Source organism: Scyliorhinus torazame, chromosome 5 (genome assembly GCF_047496885.1).
Source record: "Scyliorhinus torazame isolate Kashiwa2021f chromosome 5, sScyTor2.1, whole genome shotgun sequence".
Taxonomy (NCBI): Eukaryota; Metazoa; Chordata; class Chondrichthyes; order Carcharhiniformes; family Scyliorhinidae; genus Scyliorhinus; species Scyliorhinus torazame.
This window is the reverse complement of record NC_092711.1, coordinates 119,752,570-119,770,406: the sequence shown is the minus strand read 5'-3', so window position 1 is coordinate 119,770,406 and position 17,837 is coordinate 119,752,570. Positions and strand designations below refer to the sequence as shown.

General features: G+C 48.1%; 1 protein-coding gene across 1 annotated transcript in view; it reads left to right on the top strand.

The window, feature by feature from the left end:
- Positions 1 to 4,416: 4,416 nt before the first annotated feature.
- LOC140417892 (uncharacterized) overlaps positions 4,417 to 17,837 on the top strand; it is a gene marked incomplete at its 5' end in the record, with an annotated part of 33,775 nt that continues 20,354 nt past the window's right edge. The window contains 2 exons of the mRNA XM_072501323.1: positions 4,417 to 5,218; positions 14,620 to 14,639. Of these exons, the coding sequence (XP_072357424.1) occupies positions 4,417 to 5,218; positions 14,620 to 14,639 (822 nt within the window). The remainder of the gene's footprint in view (positions 5,219 to 14,619; positions 14,640 to 17,837) is intronic.

Here is a 17,837-nt window from a genome sequence, read left to right as displayed (position 1 = left end):
GTAAACCCCAAAATATTACAAGCAGACTAACAGCATAATCAAATTAAAATGAATAACTCAACATGGATAACATAGAACTATAGTGCAGAAGGTCATTCGCCCCTTCAAGACTGCACTGAGCCTCAGAAAAAGCATTTCACTGAGGCCCATTCCCCATCCTATCCTAGTAACCCGTTGCATTGATCATGGTCAACCCACCTAACCTACACATCTTTGATACTAAGGGGCAAATTAGCGTGACCAATCCACTTTCACTGCACATCTTTGGACAGTGGGAGGAAACCGGAGCACCCGGAGGAAACACACAAAGACACGAGGAGAATATGCAAACTCCACACAGACAGCCACCCAAGGCTGGAATTGAACCTGGGTCCCTGGCGCTGAGGTAGCAGCACTAATCACTGTGCTCTACTCCCGGCCTAAGTTGAATTGAATTCACTCATGGAAAGCCCAGGAGGAGCAAGTCAGTCAAATGTAGGAGTCCCATCCTTTACCCAATGCATAAGACTTAGAATGAATCACGGACATTAAAAATTGCCTGGAGATGCATTCCATAATCAGCCTATGCTGGTTTTGGATCGAGGGAGAACTGACTGGTCTGCTTGTTGGCTCCATCCTAACCCAATCCCTTATGAACCTAAGACGAGAGGCCAATTGATGAAGCCTGATTTTCGGATGACCATACCCTCCCTTATCTTGGTGATTGGAGCTGAACAAACATTTTGTTTCAGGTAGAGTTATAGATGTTTACAGCATGGAACCAGGCCCTTCGGCCCAGCTTGTCCATGCCGCCCAGTTTCTATCACTAAGCTAGTCCCATTTGCCAGCATTTGGCCCATATCCCTCTGTACCCACCCTGCCCATGTAACTCTCTAACTGCATTTTAAAGGACAAATTTGTACCCACCTCTACACTGCCTCTGGCAGCGCATTCCAGAAGTTCACCACCCTCTGTGTGAAGAATTTTCCCCTTTGGTCTCTTTTGTATCTCTCTCCTCTCACCTTAAACCTATGCCCTCTAGTTCTAGACTCCTCTACCTCGGGGGAAAAAAAGTTGGCTATCTTCCTTATCTATGCTCCTCATTATTTTATAGACCTCTATAAGATCACACCTAAGCCTCCTACACTCCAGGGAAAAATGTCCCAGCCTCTCCTTATAACTCAGACCATCAAGTCCTCGCAGCATCCTGGTAAATCTCTTTGCACTCTTTCGTGTTTAACATTATTCTTTCTATAATAAGGTGACCAGAACTGAACACAGTATTCCATGTCCGGTCTTACCAATGTCTTGTCCAATTTCAATAAGACATCCCGACTCCGGTATTCAATATTCTGACCAATAAAACCGAGCATACTGAATGCCTTCTTCACCACCCTGTCCACCTGCGACTCCACCTTCAAGGAGCTATGAACCTGTACTCCTAGATCTCTTTGTTCTGTAACTCTCCCCAACTCCCTACCATTAACTGAGTAGGTCCTGCCCTGATTTGATTAATTTCCCTAACAACTCTGGTTGACAGCAGTATAGGCAGCATCTGCAGAGGGTACAACAGTCTGGGCAACACATTTTAATGAAGGGGATCCTCCCTCGCCATGAAATCGGAAGAGCCGACCACCGGGCAAGGTCCCACCTAATAGTCACCAAGAGCTATGGAAAGTTGGCCCCATAAAGCCGTCATTGATCGGTTTGGACTGGGTTAGCTCTGGGCTAGACAGCTGGTTTGACATAGACATAGAACAAACAGTGCAGAAGGAGGCCATTCAGCCCATTGAGTCTGCACCGACCCACTTAAGCCCTCACTTCCACACTATCCCCGTAACTCAATAACCCCTCCTAACCTTTTTGGTCACGAAGGGCAATGTATCATGGCTAATCCACCTAACCGGCACGTCTTTGGACTGTGGGAGTAAATCGGAGCACCCGAGGAAACCCAAGCAGACATTGGGAGAACGTGCAGACTCCGCACAGACAATGACCCAGCGGGGAATCGAACCTGGGACCCTGGCACTGTGAAGCTACAGTGCTATCCACTTGTGCCACCGTGCTGCCCCTAGGCTGCAGAACAAAGGTCCTTTGTCAAACAGGCCAAGTATTTGCTCGGCTTATTCCCAAACTCGTACAACTTCGATCTCACTAACTTTCAACTTTTCTCGACCTGCTGAGTAAATAGGGAGTTCAAAGCCACTCTTGCTGCGTTAACCTCCTTCAGCAATAGCTTACTCGGGCTCTCCATATGATTCTCTTCCACCTTCGCCAAACAAACCTCCAGAAGCCGCTGGTTCTCCAGCATCCTGCACCTTTTATTAGCAGTGTGAGAAATGATCAGCCCTGAGCATAAACCGTAAATGTCTCCAACAAAATGGAGAAGGAAATACAAGGAGTCGAGTTAACCAAAAGGAAGAACTCAAACTCTTCCCGAAAGTGCATAATAAATGAACTCAGGGAGGCTCCAAATCTCCACATTCTCGACCTGGGGGTGAGCCCTCGAGCAAAAACTCCAGACAAAGGGGGGAAGGTCTGCGATTACGATGCTCCCTGTAGTGCAAGAGGACACCAGGTGTAGGATCGTCCTCGGCACAAAAAAGTTGTCGATTCTAGTCTGACATTGCTGTGGGGCTGGAAAGAAGGTAAAATCTCTGCTCCTCGGGTACAAAGTTCTCTAAACATCCACATAACCCACCTTCTCACGGTTATGATCCCGGACCAGACCCCAACAGTGGCTCGGATACTGGGCACAAACCCCAATATTTTATTTGTGTTTTGTCAGACTGTGAGTAAAGGATACCTCACTCCAGGAGTGATTTCACACAAAATAGGGCCATGCTATGTGAAAACAAACTTTATTATTGACACAATATTCAAATATATAACATCACACCAGAAAACAGCTGACAATTAGCCCTTAAACAATGCTAATCAATACACTGAATACAGTAACCCTTAACTGCTACCTTTATTCCCACTCAAACAGCAAAAACACATCTCAGCTCTCAATCCACCGTTAAACACAGTTAGCCCTCAGCAATACCTGCTTTATACAGATGTTCTTTGAGAAAGAGAGATCTTGTGTCACCGCTTTTAAAGACAAGATCTCAAACCTGTTAGAACCATGAAGAAACTTGGGAAGCTGTTTCAGCTTGTTTCAGCTCGCCTTCTAACGACACTCTTCTGAACTGCTTGGAAAGGACTGCTAATCTAGCGCCAGACATATATTTTCAATTGAACTGAGATGCTTGACCTCTGCTCACATCTTGAACTAATTCTCAACTAAAAGACTGCTTTGCTGCAAAAAGCCTGAAACCGTGGCTCCTCCCAGTACTGATACCATCTTACCAAGCTGAAATCTAATTAACTCCACAGGGAATCCCCTTCATCCAAACAACATTCCATTAGCCTACGCTTTTTACGATGCTTTAATTACACCTCTGGCTGCAAAACTTAGTTGTCCTTCAAAATAAATAAATTTAGAGTACCCAATTCTTTTTTTTCCAATTAAGGGGCAATTTAGCGTGGCCAATTCACCGACCCTGCACGTTGTTTTACATTTGTGGGGATGAGACCCATGCTGGCACAGGGAGAATGTGCAGACTCCACATGGACAGTGACCCGGGGCTGGCATCAAACCCAGGTCCTTGGCACTGAGGGGCAGCAGTGCTAATCACCGCCACCGTGCTGCCCCCGGCAATGAATTCAAAGACAATGTGGTGAAGCTTTGGGATTCTCTACCCCAGAGGACTGTGGAGCCTCAGTCATCAAGTATTTTTAGACCGAGAGTGATAGGTTTCTCGATATTGAAGATATCGAGGGATATGGGGGATAGTGTGGAAAAATGGTGCTGAGGTAGATCGGCCAATGACCCCATTGAATGGTCGAGTAGGCTCAATGGGCTGAATGGCTGACTGCAGCTCCTATTTGTTATGATCTGTGTCCAGGACAGGAAGCAGTGAGCAGGGATCTGTCAATCAGCCTGAATCACACCTTCAGGAGAATTGGGAGGCTGAATATTAGATACAGCAGAGTGAGAATGGAGGGAGAGTGAGTGGGATGGAGATTTACAGCTTTTGGGGAATGAGAGAGGAAAGAATGGTCCATAGAAATTAAAATAATCTGTTCTGAATTTCTATCCTGTACTGACAGTGATGTCTTTTGTCAACTCTTTTTACAGGATGTTAAAAGGATAGGATTTACAGACAGAAATCTCAAACATCACGTCTAGATCTGATAGAGTCACTCGGTTCATCGACCATTAAATCTATGAGAAATGTTTGCCAGACCTGTTGGCTTCAACAAAGTTTAACCATCAGTGTGACTGGAAAAGCACCGAGACACACACACCCGAGTGAGAGTGTTCCAGAGCACAGACTGTGGAAAGGGCTTTAACCAGTTACACAGCCTGAAAAAACATCACACCATTAACAGCGAGGAGAGACCGTACACGTGTTCTGTGTGTGGACGAGGCTTCAACTGATTGTCCGACTGGAGAAACACGAGGAGACCCAAAACATCGAGAAACTGTGGAAATGTGGGGATTGTGGGAAGGGATACAGAGTCCCATCTCTGCTGGAAGTTCACCGACGCAGTCACACTGGGGAGAGGCCGTTCACCTGCTCTCAGTGTGGGAAGGGATTCATTCAATTATCCCACCTGCAGAAACACCAGCGAATTCACACTGGGAGGAGACCATTCACCTGCTCCCAGTGTGAGAAGGGATTTACTGAGGTATCCAATCTGAGGAAACACCAGCGAGTTCACACTGGGGAGAAGCCGTTCACCTGCTCTCAGTGTGGGAAGGGATTCACTGCGTTATCCAGCCTGAAGTCACACCAGCGAATTCACACTGGGGAGAGGCCGTTCACCTGCTCTCAGTGTGGGAAGGGATTCACTCATTTATCCAGCCTGCGGAAACACCAGCGAATTCACACTGGGGAGAAGCCGTTCACCTGCACTCAGTGTGGGAAGGAATTCATTCAGTTAACCAATCTGAGGAAACACCAGCGAGTTCACACTGGGGAGAGACCATTCACCTGCTCCCAGTGTGGGAAGGGATTCACTCAGTCAAGCAGCCTGCAGACACACCAGCGAATTCACACTGGGGAGAGACCATTCACCTGCTCTCAGTGTGGGAAGGGATTCACTCAGTCAAGCAGCCTGCAGACACATCAGCGAGTTCACACTGGGGAGAGACCATTCACCTGCTCCCAGTGTGGGAAGGGATTCTGTGTTTCCTCGTCCCTGCTGAGACACCAACAAGTTCACAATCGATTACAGTGATGGATTCTGCTGTTATTGTTTCTGCTTCAATTACATCCAGGGCTGCATTTTGTTCTCTCTTCTCTTTCTCTCGGATTCTGAGACAGGAAAAGTGATGCAACCGTGGCAAACAAGAAAAGTTAAAGATTCCATTAGATCAAAGGAAGAGGCTCATAAAGTGGCCCAAATAGTAGTGAGCCTGAGGATTGGGAACTCAGCAATTTTAGAATTCAGCAAAGGACCAAGAAACTGATAAAGAGAAAATAGAATATGAGAGCAAACTGGCGAGAAACATAAAAAACGACTGGAAAAGCTCCTATCGGAATGTGGAAAGGAAAAGATTAGCCAATGGGTCTGTGGTTACCCGTTTTCTCTCACCCTCCTTAAATCGTGGGGTTACATTTACCACCTTCCAATCCAGGAACCATTCCAGAATCTATAGAACTTTGAAAGATGATGACCAATGTATCCACTATCTCTACAGCCACCTCTTTCAACACTCTGGGATGTAGAGCATCAGCTTTTGGGGATTTATTAACTTTCAACCAATACTACATTTTCACTAATACTAATTTCTTTCAGTTCCTCCTGCTCACTAGACCTTGGAGTATTTTTAGGACAATTTCTGTATCTTCCTCTGTGAAGACAGACACACATTGTTTAGTTTCTCTGCCATTTCCTTATTCCCCATTATAAACTCTCCTGTCTCTGCCTGGAATGGACCCACATTGGTCTTTGCTAATCTTCTCCTTTTCTCATTCCTATAGGAGCTTTTCCTGTCGTTTTTACATTTCTCGCCTGTTTGCTCTCATATTCTATTTTCTCTTTCTTTATCAGTCCCTTGGTTTGGTTTTCAGCAAAGGAGGACCAAGTTCCCAATCCTCAGGCTTACTATGATTTTGGACACTTTATGAACCTCTTCCTTTGATCTAATGCAACCTTTAACATTGCTTATCAGCCATGGTTGCAAATCCTCTGTTGGAGTTTTGTTTATTAAGGAGTCTATATTTTATGTAAATATGTAACAATTCCTCAAATACTTGTGATTGCCTATCTATCGTCATAGCTTTTATTGCAATTTCCCAATCTAGCACATACAACTGTGAATACAGGCCCAGTTTCCCCAATGTCTCTTCATAGGACAGTCCTCTGGTGAAATGTGCAGTCGCCTGTATTTTAGACTCGATAAAATCAGACACTTTAAATTAAAAATTGGCCATTTTAAATCGAGCCACAGCCAGCTCCAGCAACCAGCCTGAATACACTGAACTTCGACAAGTTGTCAGCACATGTCTGGAGCTGCTCTGCTCCATCAATCACCAATCAAGAGATAATTGGCTCTATTCATCGATTGATTGTTTTGAACAGACAAAGTTACATAACAAACAATGCACCGGGAAATGGACTCCTGTGGACAGATTTCCGGTGTCCTGCTGAGTGGCCATTAGTAACTCCATTGGGTGGTGCCACTCTCACCCTGTGACCTCATCGGCTGGGGTCAGAGAACATTCAGGAAGGACACAGAAAGGGTATAACGATCGAACCCTCGGACCGCCCAGCAGTGAAGACTCCACGCAGAGGTAATGGAGACGACTGACCAGAGACGGAAAGAAGCAGCGGCGAGACCCATCTTCTCGGAAGAAGACCCCGAGGAGATTGAGATACAGAATCAAACCCGCAGCTCGAATGTGTCCATCGGCTCGGATACTATTGAGAATTTTGGGACTGTAATTAGTGGGATAATTTAAGGGTAACTGTTTTACTGCTTGTGGAATAAAGTTATCTCCGTTGTCCTTTGTTTACCTGGTCAATAAAGATACCTGGGTAAAACATTTGATTAATAAACTGGTTGAAGTGTCTGAGGTTTTATAGACTCAACACCTCCCATCCCTGGAACAAGTCTGGTGAACCTTCATTGCCCTCCCTCCGTGGCAATAATACCTTTCCTAAGGTAAGGGCAGTAAAACTGCACACAGTACTCCAGCTGTGGTCTAACCAAGGTCCTATACTATTGAAGCAAGTCTTCACTACTCCTGTACTCAAATCCTCTTGTGATAAAGACCAACATCCCATCAGCCTTCCTAATAACTTGCTGCACCTGTATGTTCGCCTTCAGTGACTTATTGATGAGTACACCCAGGTCCCTTTGTACATCTACAATTTCTAATCTCTGACCATTTCAGAAATACTCTGCTCATCGATTCCTCCTACCAAAGTGATAACCTTACATTTTTCCACATTATATTCCATCTGCCATGTCCTTGCCCACTCACGAAGTCTGTCCAAATCTTGTAGCCGTTTTACATCTTCCTCACAACACACATTCCCACCCAGCTTTGTGTCATCCGTGAAATAATACATTTGGTCCGCACATCCGAATCATTGTATAAACTGAACAGCTGGGGTCCAAGTACTGATCTTTGCAGTAACCCACTCGTCCCAACTGCTAAGGTGAGAATGACCCATTTATTCCTCCTCTCTGTTTTCTGCCTGTTAGCCAATCCTCAATCCATGCCAGTATATTACCTCCCATCCCATGTGTTTTCATTTTGTTGACTAATCTCCTGTCGGGTGTTTATCATAAACCTTCTGAAAATCCAAGTGTGCCACATCCACGGACTCCCCTTTATCAATTCTGTTAATAGTTTCCTCAAAAACTCCAAAATGTTGGTCAGACATGATTTCCTATTCCTAAATCCATGTTAGAAGTCTTACAACACCAGGTTAAAGTCCAACAGGTTTGTTTCAAATCACTAGCTTTCGGAGCACAGCTCCTTCCTCGGGGGAGGAAGAAGCTCCTTCACCTCATGAAGGAGCTGCGCTCCGAAAGCTAGTGATTCGAAACAAACCTGTTGGACTTTAACCTGGTGTTGTAAGACTTCTTACTGTGCCCACCCCAGTCCAACGCCAGCATCTCCATATCATAAATCCAGGTTAATTATTATTATCCAGGTGTCCATTTATCACATCCTTTATAATAGATTCTGGTATTTTCCCAATACTGATGTCAGGTTAACAGGTCTGTAGTTCACCATTTTCTCTCTCCCTCCCTTCCTGAATAGTGGGGTGACATTTGCTGCCTTCAATCTGCAGGAACCATTCCAGAATCTATAGAATTGTGGAAGATGATCACAATGTATCCACTACCTTTATATCATCACTTTTGACTGGTTCTGAAACACTTAAGTTTGGATTTCTGGTGCAGAGTAAAGTATAACCGTGGAGTGGAATTTTAGATTGTGTAAAAGGACAAAGTTCTATTTTATAAATAAAGATGGAGGTTTCTGGCAAAAATAGTGTTTAGTTAACGTTGCTTCTAAGGCATCACAGTGGTGCAGTGGTTAGCACTGCTGCCTCACAGCGCCGAGGACCCGAGTTCAATCCTGGCCCCGGGTCACTGTCTGTGTGGAGTTTGCACATTCTCCCCGTGTCTGCGTGGGTCACACCCCCACAACCCAAAGATGTGCAGGATAGGTGGATTGGCCATGCTAAATTGCCCCTTAACTGGAAAAATTTAAAACAAAATGTTGCTTCTAGTTTGTTTGCTGCAGTAAAAACCATAAAACCATGGGCGTCATTCTCCGCCGGCGGGAGTCTCCGTTCTGCCGGCACCGGGGGGTTTCCCGACGGCGTGGGGCTGCCCCACAATGGGAAACCCCATTGACCGGCCGGTGTTACGGAGACTCCCGCCGGCCGGTCGACGCAGAAATGTGGCGGGGCGGGTAGGAGAATTTCGCCCCTTAAGTCCTGTTGTGTGATCCTTTACATTGTTGGCTTGGACTTGATTTTTTTTTTAAAGTTGTTGATCTGTACAGAGATCCTAATCCACAAGTTTTGACTTCCCATTTGAGCCTCAGGCAGTTTTCTGGCTCACTTCTCGTGTCAGTGACAGCCAGGAGATGGAGCTGAGGGCTGAATTTAGTTGAGTATAACGGGGCCTGCACCCCAGTTGGGAAACTGCCATGGGCGTCGCACTAATAGAGAGACAGGAAGGTGCTGGAGAACTGACTGGGAAATGGGCTTCCAACCAATGAGGACACAGGAGGAGGTGACCAGGTCTGGTAGTGACGTGACCCCTGGTATTCAGTGCCCCTGTGTCCAACGTGGGGAGTCACGGGAACAGAGTAAAGAGAAACCATTTGGGTTCTGAACATTGTGAACATCCTTTTACTCTGCTTGCTATCTATCCTCAAGTAATTTTCTGTTTTTTTTTTAACCATGTTGTTTCATTAATAAACAATTAACAGTAAAAATATTTGATTTTGTTGGATTTTTCATGATGAGATTGATGTAGTTCAGGGAAAGTGGGTGAGAGGTTGACAGGCTCGTTTTTAAAAATATATTTATTAAAGTTTTTTAACACAATAAGCCCCCCCCCCCCGTAACAAAAAAAAACGAGAAATCGCGCAGAGCAAGATATATACATGGCAAAATGATATATTTACGCAGCTTTGTACACTGGCCCTCACCTGTACGTGCCAGTTTCGCAAACCCTTCATGTTATCTCTTGCTCATCCACCCTCCCAGGCAGTACCCCCTTCCCCCCCCCCCTCCCAGGACATCCCCACCCCCGCAAGGTTGCTGCTGCTGCTGACCGACCTTCCTCTAACGCTCCGCGAGATAGTCTAGGAACGGTTGCCACCGCCTGTAAAACCCCTGCGCAGACCCTCTCAAGGCGAACTTAATCCTCTCCAACTTTATGAACCCAGCCATATCATTTATCCAGGCCTCCAGGCTGGGGGGCTTCGCCTCCTTCCACATTAGCAAGATCCTTCGCCGGGCTACTAGGGACGCAAAGGCCAGAATACCGGCCTCTTTCGCCTCCTGCACTCCCGGTTCGTCCACTATTCCAAATATTGCTAGCCCCCAGCTTGGCTAGACCCGGACTTTCACCACCTGAGATATTGCTCCCACCACTCCTCTCCAGAACCCCTCCAGTGCCGGGCACGATCAAAACATATGGACATGGTTTGCCGGGCTCCCTGAGCACCTTCCACATCTGTCCTCTACCCCAAAGAACCTACTCAACCTCGCCCCCGTCAAGTGCGCTCTGTGGACCACCTTAAATTGTATCAGGCTGAGCCTGGCACACGAGGAGGAGGAATTAACATAGGGCATTAGCCCACAGACCTTCCTCGATCTCCTCCCCCAGCTCCTCCTTCCATTTACCCTTTAACTCTTCTACCAGCGCTTCCCCCTCTTCTTTCAACTCCTGGTGTATTTCCGACACCTTGCCCTCCCCAACCCATACACCCGAGATCACCCTATCTTGAACTTCTTGTGCCGGGAGCAACGGGAATTCCCTCACCTGTCGCCTCACAAAAGCCCTCACCTGCATATATTTAAAGGCATTTCCCGGTGGTAACTCAAACTTCTCCTCCAGTGCCCCTAGGCTCGCAAACGCAAACGTCCCGTCGATGAACAGGTCCCCCATTCTTCCAATCCCCGCCCGATGCCAGCTCTGGAACCCCCCGTCCATCTTCCCCGGGACAAACCGGTGGTTACCCCTGATTGGGGACCACACCGATGCTCCCATTGCACCCCGGTGCCGTCTCCACTGGCCCCAGATCCTTAGCGTTGCGGCCACCACTGGGCTCGTGGTATACTTTGTCGGCGAGAGCGGCAGCGGTGCCGTCACCAACGCCCCATTTGCTGCCCAGTAGTAGCTCCCCAGGTTTGGCAGCGCCAACACTCCTCGGTCCCTACTGCGTTCCAGGAACCCTCTCCTTACTCTCGGGGTCTTATTCGCCCACACAACCCCATAATACTCCTGCCTACTCTCTTAAAAAAGGCCTTAGTGATCACGATGGGAAGGCACTGAAACACAAACAGAAACCTCGGAAGGACCACCATTTTGACCGACTGCACTCTACCCGCCAGCGAGAGCGGTAACATGTCCCATCTTTTGAAATCCTCCTCCATTTGCTCCACCAACCTCGTCAGATTCAGTTTATGTAGGGTCCCCCAACTCCTGGCTATCTGGATCCCCAGATACCGAAAACTCCCCTCCGCCCTCCTCAGCGGTAGGTCCCTATCCCTCTTTCTTGGTCCCCCGCCTGTAATACAAAGAGCTCACTCTTCCCGACATTGAGCGTATAGCCCGAAAACTCCCCAAACTCCCTTAGAGTCTGCATGACCTCCACCATCCCCTCCATTGGATCCGCCACGTACAGCAACAGGTCATCCGCATATAGCGACACCCGATGCTCTTCTCCCCCTCGGACCACACCCTTCCATTTATTAGACTCCCTCAATGACATGGCCAATGGTTCGATCGCCAATGCAAACAACAGGGGGGACAGGGGGCACCTCTGCCTCGTCCCTCGGTACAGTCGAAAGTACTCCGACCTCCGCCGGTTCGTCACTACACTCGCCATCGGGGCTCTGTAAAGGAGCTTAACCAAATTGATAAACCCTACCCCGAACCCAAACCTGCGCAGCACCTCCCAGAGGTACTCCCACTCTACTCGGTCAAAGGCCTTCTCCGCGTCCATAGCTGCCACTATCGCCGCCTCTCCCTCCTCCGATGGCATCATTGTCACATTTAAGAGCCGCCTCACATTGGTGTTTAGTTGCCTGCCCTTTACAAATCCCGTCTGGTCCTCGTGGATTACCACCGGGACACAGTCCTCGATCCTCGTGGCCAGTACTTTTGCCAGCAACTTTGCATCCACATTGAGGAGTGAGATCGGCCTGTACGATCCACATTGCAGTGGGTCCTTGTCCCGCTTTAGGATCAAAGAAATTGTCGCTTCCGACATTGTTGGGGGCAGGGTCCCCTCCTCTCTTGCCTCATTAAAGGTCCTCACCAGTAGCGGGGCCAACAGGTCTGCGTACTTCCTGTTGAACTCCACCGGGAATCCGTCCGGTCCCGGGGCCTTCCCCGCCTGCATGCTCCCCAAACCCTTGCTCAGCTCCTCCAACCCAATTGGTGCCCCCAAACCAGCCACCTCTTGCTCCTCCACCCTCGGGAATCTCAGCTGATCTAGGAATCGTCTCATCCCCTCTTCCCCCGCTGGGGGCTGGGATCTGTACAGCTCTTCATAAAAGACCTTGAATACCTCGTTTATTTTCGTCGCACTCCGAACCGTGGCTCCCCTTCCATCTTTGACTCCCCCTATTTCCCTCGCTGCCATCCTCTTACGGAGCTGGTGTGCCAGCATCCGACTAGCCTTTTCCCCATACTCGTAGGTCGCCCCCTGCGCTTTCCTCCACTGTGCCTCCGCCTTCCCTGTGGTCAACAGGTCAAACTCCGTCTGGAGCCGTCGTCTTTCCCCAAGTAATCTTTCCTCCGGGGCCTCTGCGTATCTCCTGTCCACTCTCAAAATCTCCCCCACTAACCTCTCCCTTTCCATACCCTCTGTCTTCTCCCTATGAGCCCGAATGGAAATTAGCTCTCCCCTGATGACTGCCTTCAACGCCTCCCATACCACCCCCACCCGCACCTCCCCGTTGTCGTTGGCCTCCAAGTACCTTTCGATACACCCCCTCACCTTCCCACACACCACCGCCAGCAGTCCCACATCCAGCCGCCACAACGGGCGTTGGTCCCTCTCCTCTCCCAGCTCCAGTTCCACCCAGTGTGGGGCATGGTCCGAAATGGCTATAGCCGAATATTCTGTCCCCTCCACCCTCGGGATGAGCGCCCTACCCAGAACAAAGAAATCTATCCGGGAGTAGGCTTTGTGTACATGGGAGAAGAAAGAAAATTCCCTGGCCTGCGGCCTTGCAAACCGCCATGGGTCCACTCCCCCCATCTGATCCATAAACCCCCTAAGTACCTTGGCCGCCGCCGGCCTCTTTCCAGTCCTTGATTTGGAGCGGTCCAGTGCTGGATCCAACACTGTATTGAAGTCCCCTCCCATTATCAGGCCTCCTATCTCCAGGTCCGGAATGCGCCCCAACATGCGCTTCATGAATCCTGCATCATCCCAGTTCGGGGCGTATACGTTTACCAACACCACCCACATCCCTTGTAGCCTACCGCTCACCATTACATATCGCCCTCCATTGTCCGCTACAATAGTCTTGGCCTCAAATGACACCCGCTTTCCCACCAATATTGCCACCCCTCTATTCTTCGCGTCCAGTCCCGAGTGGAATACCTGTCCTACCCATCCCTTTCTTAGCCTGACCTGGTCCGCCACCTTTAGGTGTGTCTCTTGGAGCATGGCCACGTCTGCCTTCAGTCCCATGTAACATTTTCTGCGCGTGATTGACCCCCTGTATACAACAACCATCACACATCAAACCTCAAACATCCCCCCTACCCTCACAAACCCTCAGTTAGAGTCCAACTTTTTGGCTTGTACAAAGGTCCACTCCTCTTCAGGCGTTTCGAAGTAATAGTGTTGGCCCTCGTATGTGACCCACAGTCGCGCTGGCTGCAGCATTCCGAATTTCACTTCTTTCCGGTACAACGCCGCTTTGGCCCGGTTGAAACCCGCTCTCCGCTTTGCAACCTCCATGCTCCAGTCCGGGTATATTCGGATCTCTGCATTGTCCCACTTACTGCTCCGCTCCTTCTTGGCCCATCTCAGGACCCACTCTCTGTCCGTGAACCGGTGGAACCTCACCACCATCGCCCTTGGCGGCTCATTTGCCTGGGGCTTCTTCACCAGCACCCGATGTGCCCCGTCCAACTCCAGCGGCCTCGAAGGGGCCTTCGTGCCCATCATCGCCTCAAGCATCGTGCTCACGTATGCCCCGGCATCAGCCCCCTCCACTCCCTCAGGGAGACCCAGGATTCACAGATTCTTTCTCCTCGACCTGTTCTCCAGGTCTTCGAGTCTTCCCGCCCACCTTTTGTGTAGCGCCTCGTTCTGCTCCACTCTCACCGCCAGGCCCACGAGCTCGTCCTCATTCTGACTGACTCTTTTCTGTACCTCCTGGATCTTAGCTTCGTGGACCTTCTGGGTGATCCCGAGTCCTTCAATTGCCGAAAGCATAGGCGCCAACATCTCCTTGCGCATCTCCTCGCGCTGCTCCTCGAAGCAGCGCTTGATGAACTCCTGCAGCTCCCCTTTGTCCCTGGCCGCCGCCATTTTGTTTTCTGTCCCTCACTTCTCCCGTTGCTCCAGTGCCGCTCCTTTGGCCGTTACACTTCTGGTCTGTTTAAATAGTCTATGGAAACTCCTGAAAAAGGTCTGATAGTCAGTTCCAGACGGGAGCTTCCGAATGCGCGACCTACTCCTCCATGGCCGCCACCGGAAGCCTCGTCCCTGCTTCTTCAATGGCCTTGGTAGATCTTTTCACAGTTGTTCCCTCTGCTGCTAGAATTCACCTTTGATAGAGTCAAGTCAGATTGCAGCTTTAAGCTTGCCCTTCCCCCGTCTGCATGCTGGAAGAGGCTTTTGTCTAAACATGCAGCCAAAGCCAAATCTTTTACTGTCTCTGCCGGGTCTGGTAGCCAAAAGACACAACATTCCTGGGGGACACTGTCAGGGAAATGCTGCAATCTTCTTGCCACACCGGGAAATGTCAAACAAATGCCGTGGGGGCCCTGTAAAAGAGCCCAAAAGTCTGTTCCAAGCGGGAGCTACCGAATATGCGACCTAGCTCTGCATAGCCGCACCCGGAAGTGTTGACAGGCTCTTTAACAGAAAGTGAGTCCCTCTAAGGTGATTGGCAAAGGAACCAGAGTGGTAGAGGAGATGTGATTTTTCTTTTGACACACAAAATGGGGTTCAGGAAGTCACTTTTGATTAACTCATTTATTAAATCTCCTTGAGGAAGTAACATGGGATGTCAATAAAGGGGAACCTGCAGCTGTGGTTTATTTAGGTTTCCAGAAGGTATTTCCCAAGGTGCCACATCAAAGGTCTCTGCACAACATAAGAGCTCATGGTGTAGAGGGCAACATGTCAGCAGGGATAGCGGATTGGTGAGCTCATAGGAAGCAGAGAGTGGGTATAAATGGGTCATGTTTGGGTTGGTAAGATGTGACAAGTGGAGCATCACAAGATCAGTGCTGGGCCCTCAACTATTTACAATCTATATTAATGAGTTGGAAGCGGTTACATTTGCTAATGACACAAAGAGGGATTGGAAATTAATTTTTCAAGTGGACTTGGAGAATGCAAAGGACATCAAATAGGTTAAGCGAGTGGGAACAAATTGACAGATGGAGCATAACCTGGGCAAATGTGAATGTGTCCACATTATTTAAATGGGAGAGAGATTGCAGAACTCTGAGGTACAGAGGGATCTGGGTGTCCTGGTACAGGAATCACAAGTTTGCCGTGTTACGACACCCTGGGCTAGTGCACGGTCAATTCCAGCCCCACGTGCCCCGGAGTCACAGCACAAGCGAATTGACCAATAATTCTTATAAAAATACCCTATGTCTTTGGCCCTTGGCTGCCCAATAATCAGTCACCATGGCTGCAAATGTAAATACGATTACTGTTTATTTATAACAAGAGCTAAAATAAAATATGCAGCAAACACAACTGATTTACAATAAGCCAATTCCTAATTCCCACTTTAATCTGCCCCCAGCCTCTATACACACACACAGACAGACAAACACAGAGGGGTGGAAAGGGATAAAATCATAAGTGAAATAAATTCTTTTTTTCAGATGATGTTTTTTAGCACACGTTTCTTCACAGCAAGCTTGCAGATTAAAGTCTTCAGTTTACAGCCTGAAGTGATCTTCTTTGTAGATTAATTTGTTCAGGTTCTCTGCAGTTTAGAAATGCAGTACTCACATTTTTATGGAGAGGCACCTCACCTCTGTTCAAACTTTCCTTTTAGTTTTTAGTTTGTATTCAGGTCTCCATGGTTTCAGGAATACAGCACCCACAGGCTATCTGGGAAGAGAGATAGCACTCACAGCTGCCTTCTGGAGAGAGAGTTAGTCAGTTATGCCTCTTGTGCTGCTAGAATCAAGCTGAAAGCTTGGCACTCTGAAAAACATCCCAGTGGGATGGGATCCAATCACCGCCTGTTACCTCGGAGCACAGCTTTTTGGGCCAATTCAGTGGCCACCAGCGAATCAATCAAACCGAGTCCCAACCCCAATTCTCACACTGGTGCCTAAAGATCTGCAGCTCCAGTTTAAACCGGCACAGATGCCTGGATTCTTCTGCTTGAATTAAAGACACAGGCTTCTTGCCTTAAAGTGACATGTCCATTAATCATCCATGGACAAAATGTAACAGCAGAAATAAAAGAAAGGGGAAATAAGGTTATGAAAAGAAAGGGCCCTTCCAGCCGGTACAGCAAGTGATTAGGAAGCTGAATGGAATATTGTTATTTATTGCAAAGGGACTGGAATATAAAAGTTGGGGTGTTTTGCTGCAGTTGTACAGGGCCTTGGTGAGACCATGGGCTGGATTCTCCACTGGCAATTCTCCATTGCACCGGCAGCGCACTCACACCCGGGGATTTCCAGACGACGTGGAGCTGGCAATAATGGGAAACCCCATTGGCCGCTGCTGGCGGGGGGGCCGCAGGACGGAGAATCTCGCCCCATATTTAGAGCACTGTGTACAGTTTGGGTCTCCTTATTTCAGAAATGAGATAATTGCATTAGAAGCAGTTCAGAGGAGGTTGACTCCCAGATTCTGGAATGAGGGGGTTATCCTCTGAGGAAAGGTTTGACAGGTTGGGACTGTATCCATTGCAGTTGAGAAGAATGAGAGATGATCTTATTGAAACACGTGAGATCCTGAGTGGAATTGACAGAGAGAATGCGGAGAGGATGTTCCCCTTGTGGCAGAGACTAGAAATCGGGGAGACCCGGTTAAAATCTGAAATGTCCGAGCAGCCACTCAGTTCAAGGGCAATAAATTCTGGTCCAGCGACTCCCACATCCCATTAAGAATTTACAAAACTCTCTCCACAAATCCTCACTCAATTTAACTCCCATATTTTCCAGTTCTGTTCTGGCTCCGCCTGGGGTAACATCTACTCCATATATTCTTCTTGTGCGGTGTGTTCTAGGTTACTGGTGCATAAGGACAGATGCTTCAAGCAACAGATCAAACATGGATGTAAAAGATTCTCTAGCTCTTTTCTTTACCCCCGGCCAACTTGTGGACAGTTCTTACTCAGTATTATTTCTCCCAAGCCCTTCATTGTCACATTATCGCTTTAATTTCACTCCCACTTTGCCCATGTCCAGTGTGTTTAATTCTATCCTGATTGTTTTCAAGTCAGTTTCTCTCTGGAGTGTGTGTCACTGTCTTGATGATGTCACAATGGTGTCTCAATCCCCTGGCCACATTAACCATTTCATCTCCTGCTGTGTCTCCAGTAGCTGTGTGTTTGGGACCCGGTCTTCAGTCCATTTCACCATGAATTTAGGCTTGTTATTTTTCACATGGAACAAATCACAACTGCACATCCACACCGGGATCCCAAAATCATGTCACATTTTTTTAACTCTCGGATACTCTGAAGATCAAAGTGAGTGTCTGTCTGTCTTATCTGCCCTGTTATGATGCTGATATTTCATGTTGTGTCCAAGCTTTCAAATGTGGATTTCTTTAAAACAAAGTTCATGGACCAGGATGTAAATATTTCCAGGAGAAAGTGATCAATTTATTAATCCCATCTAAACATTCCAGACTTTAACTGGA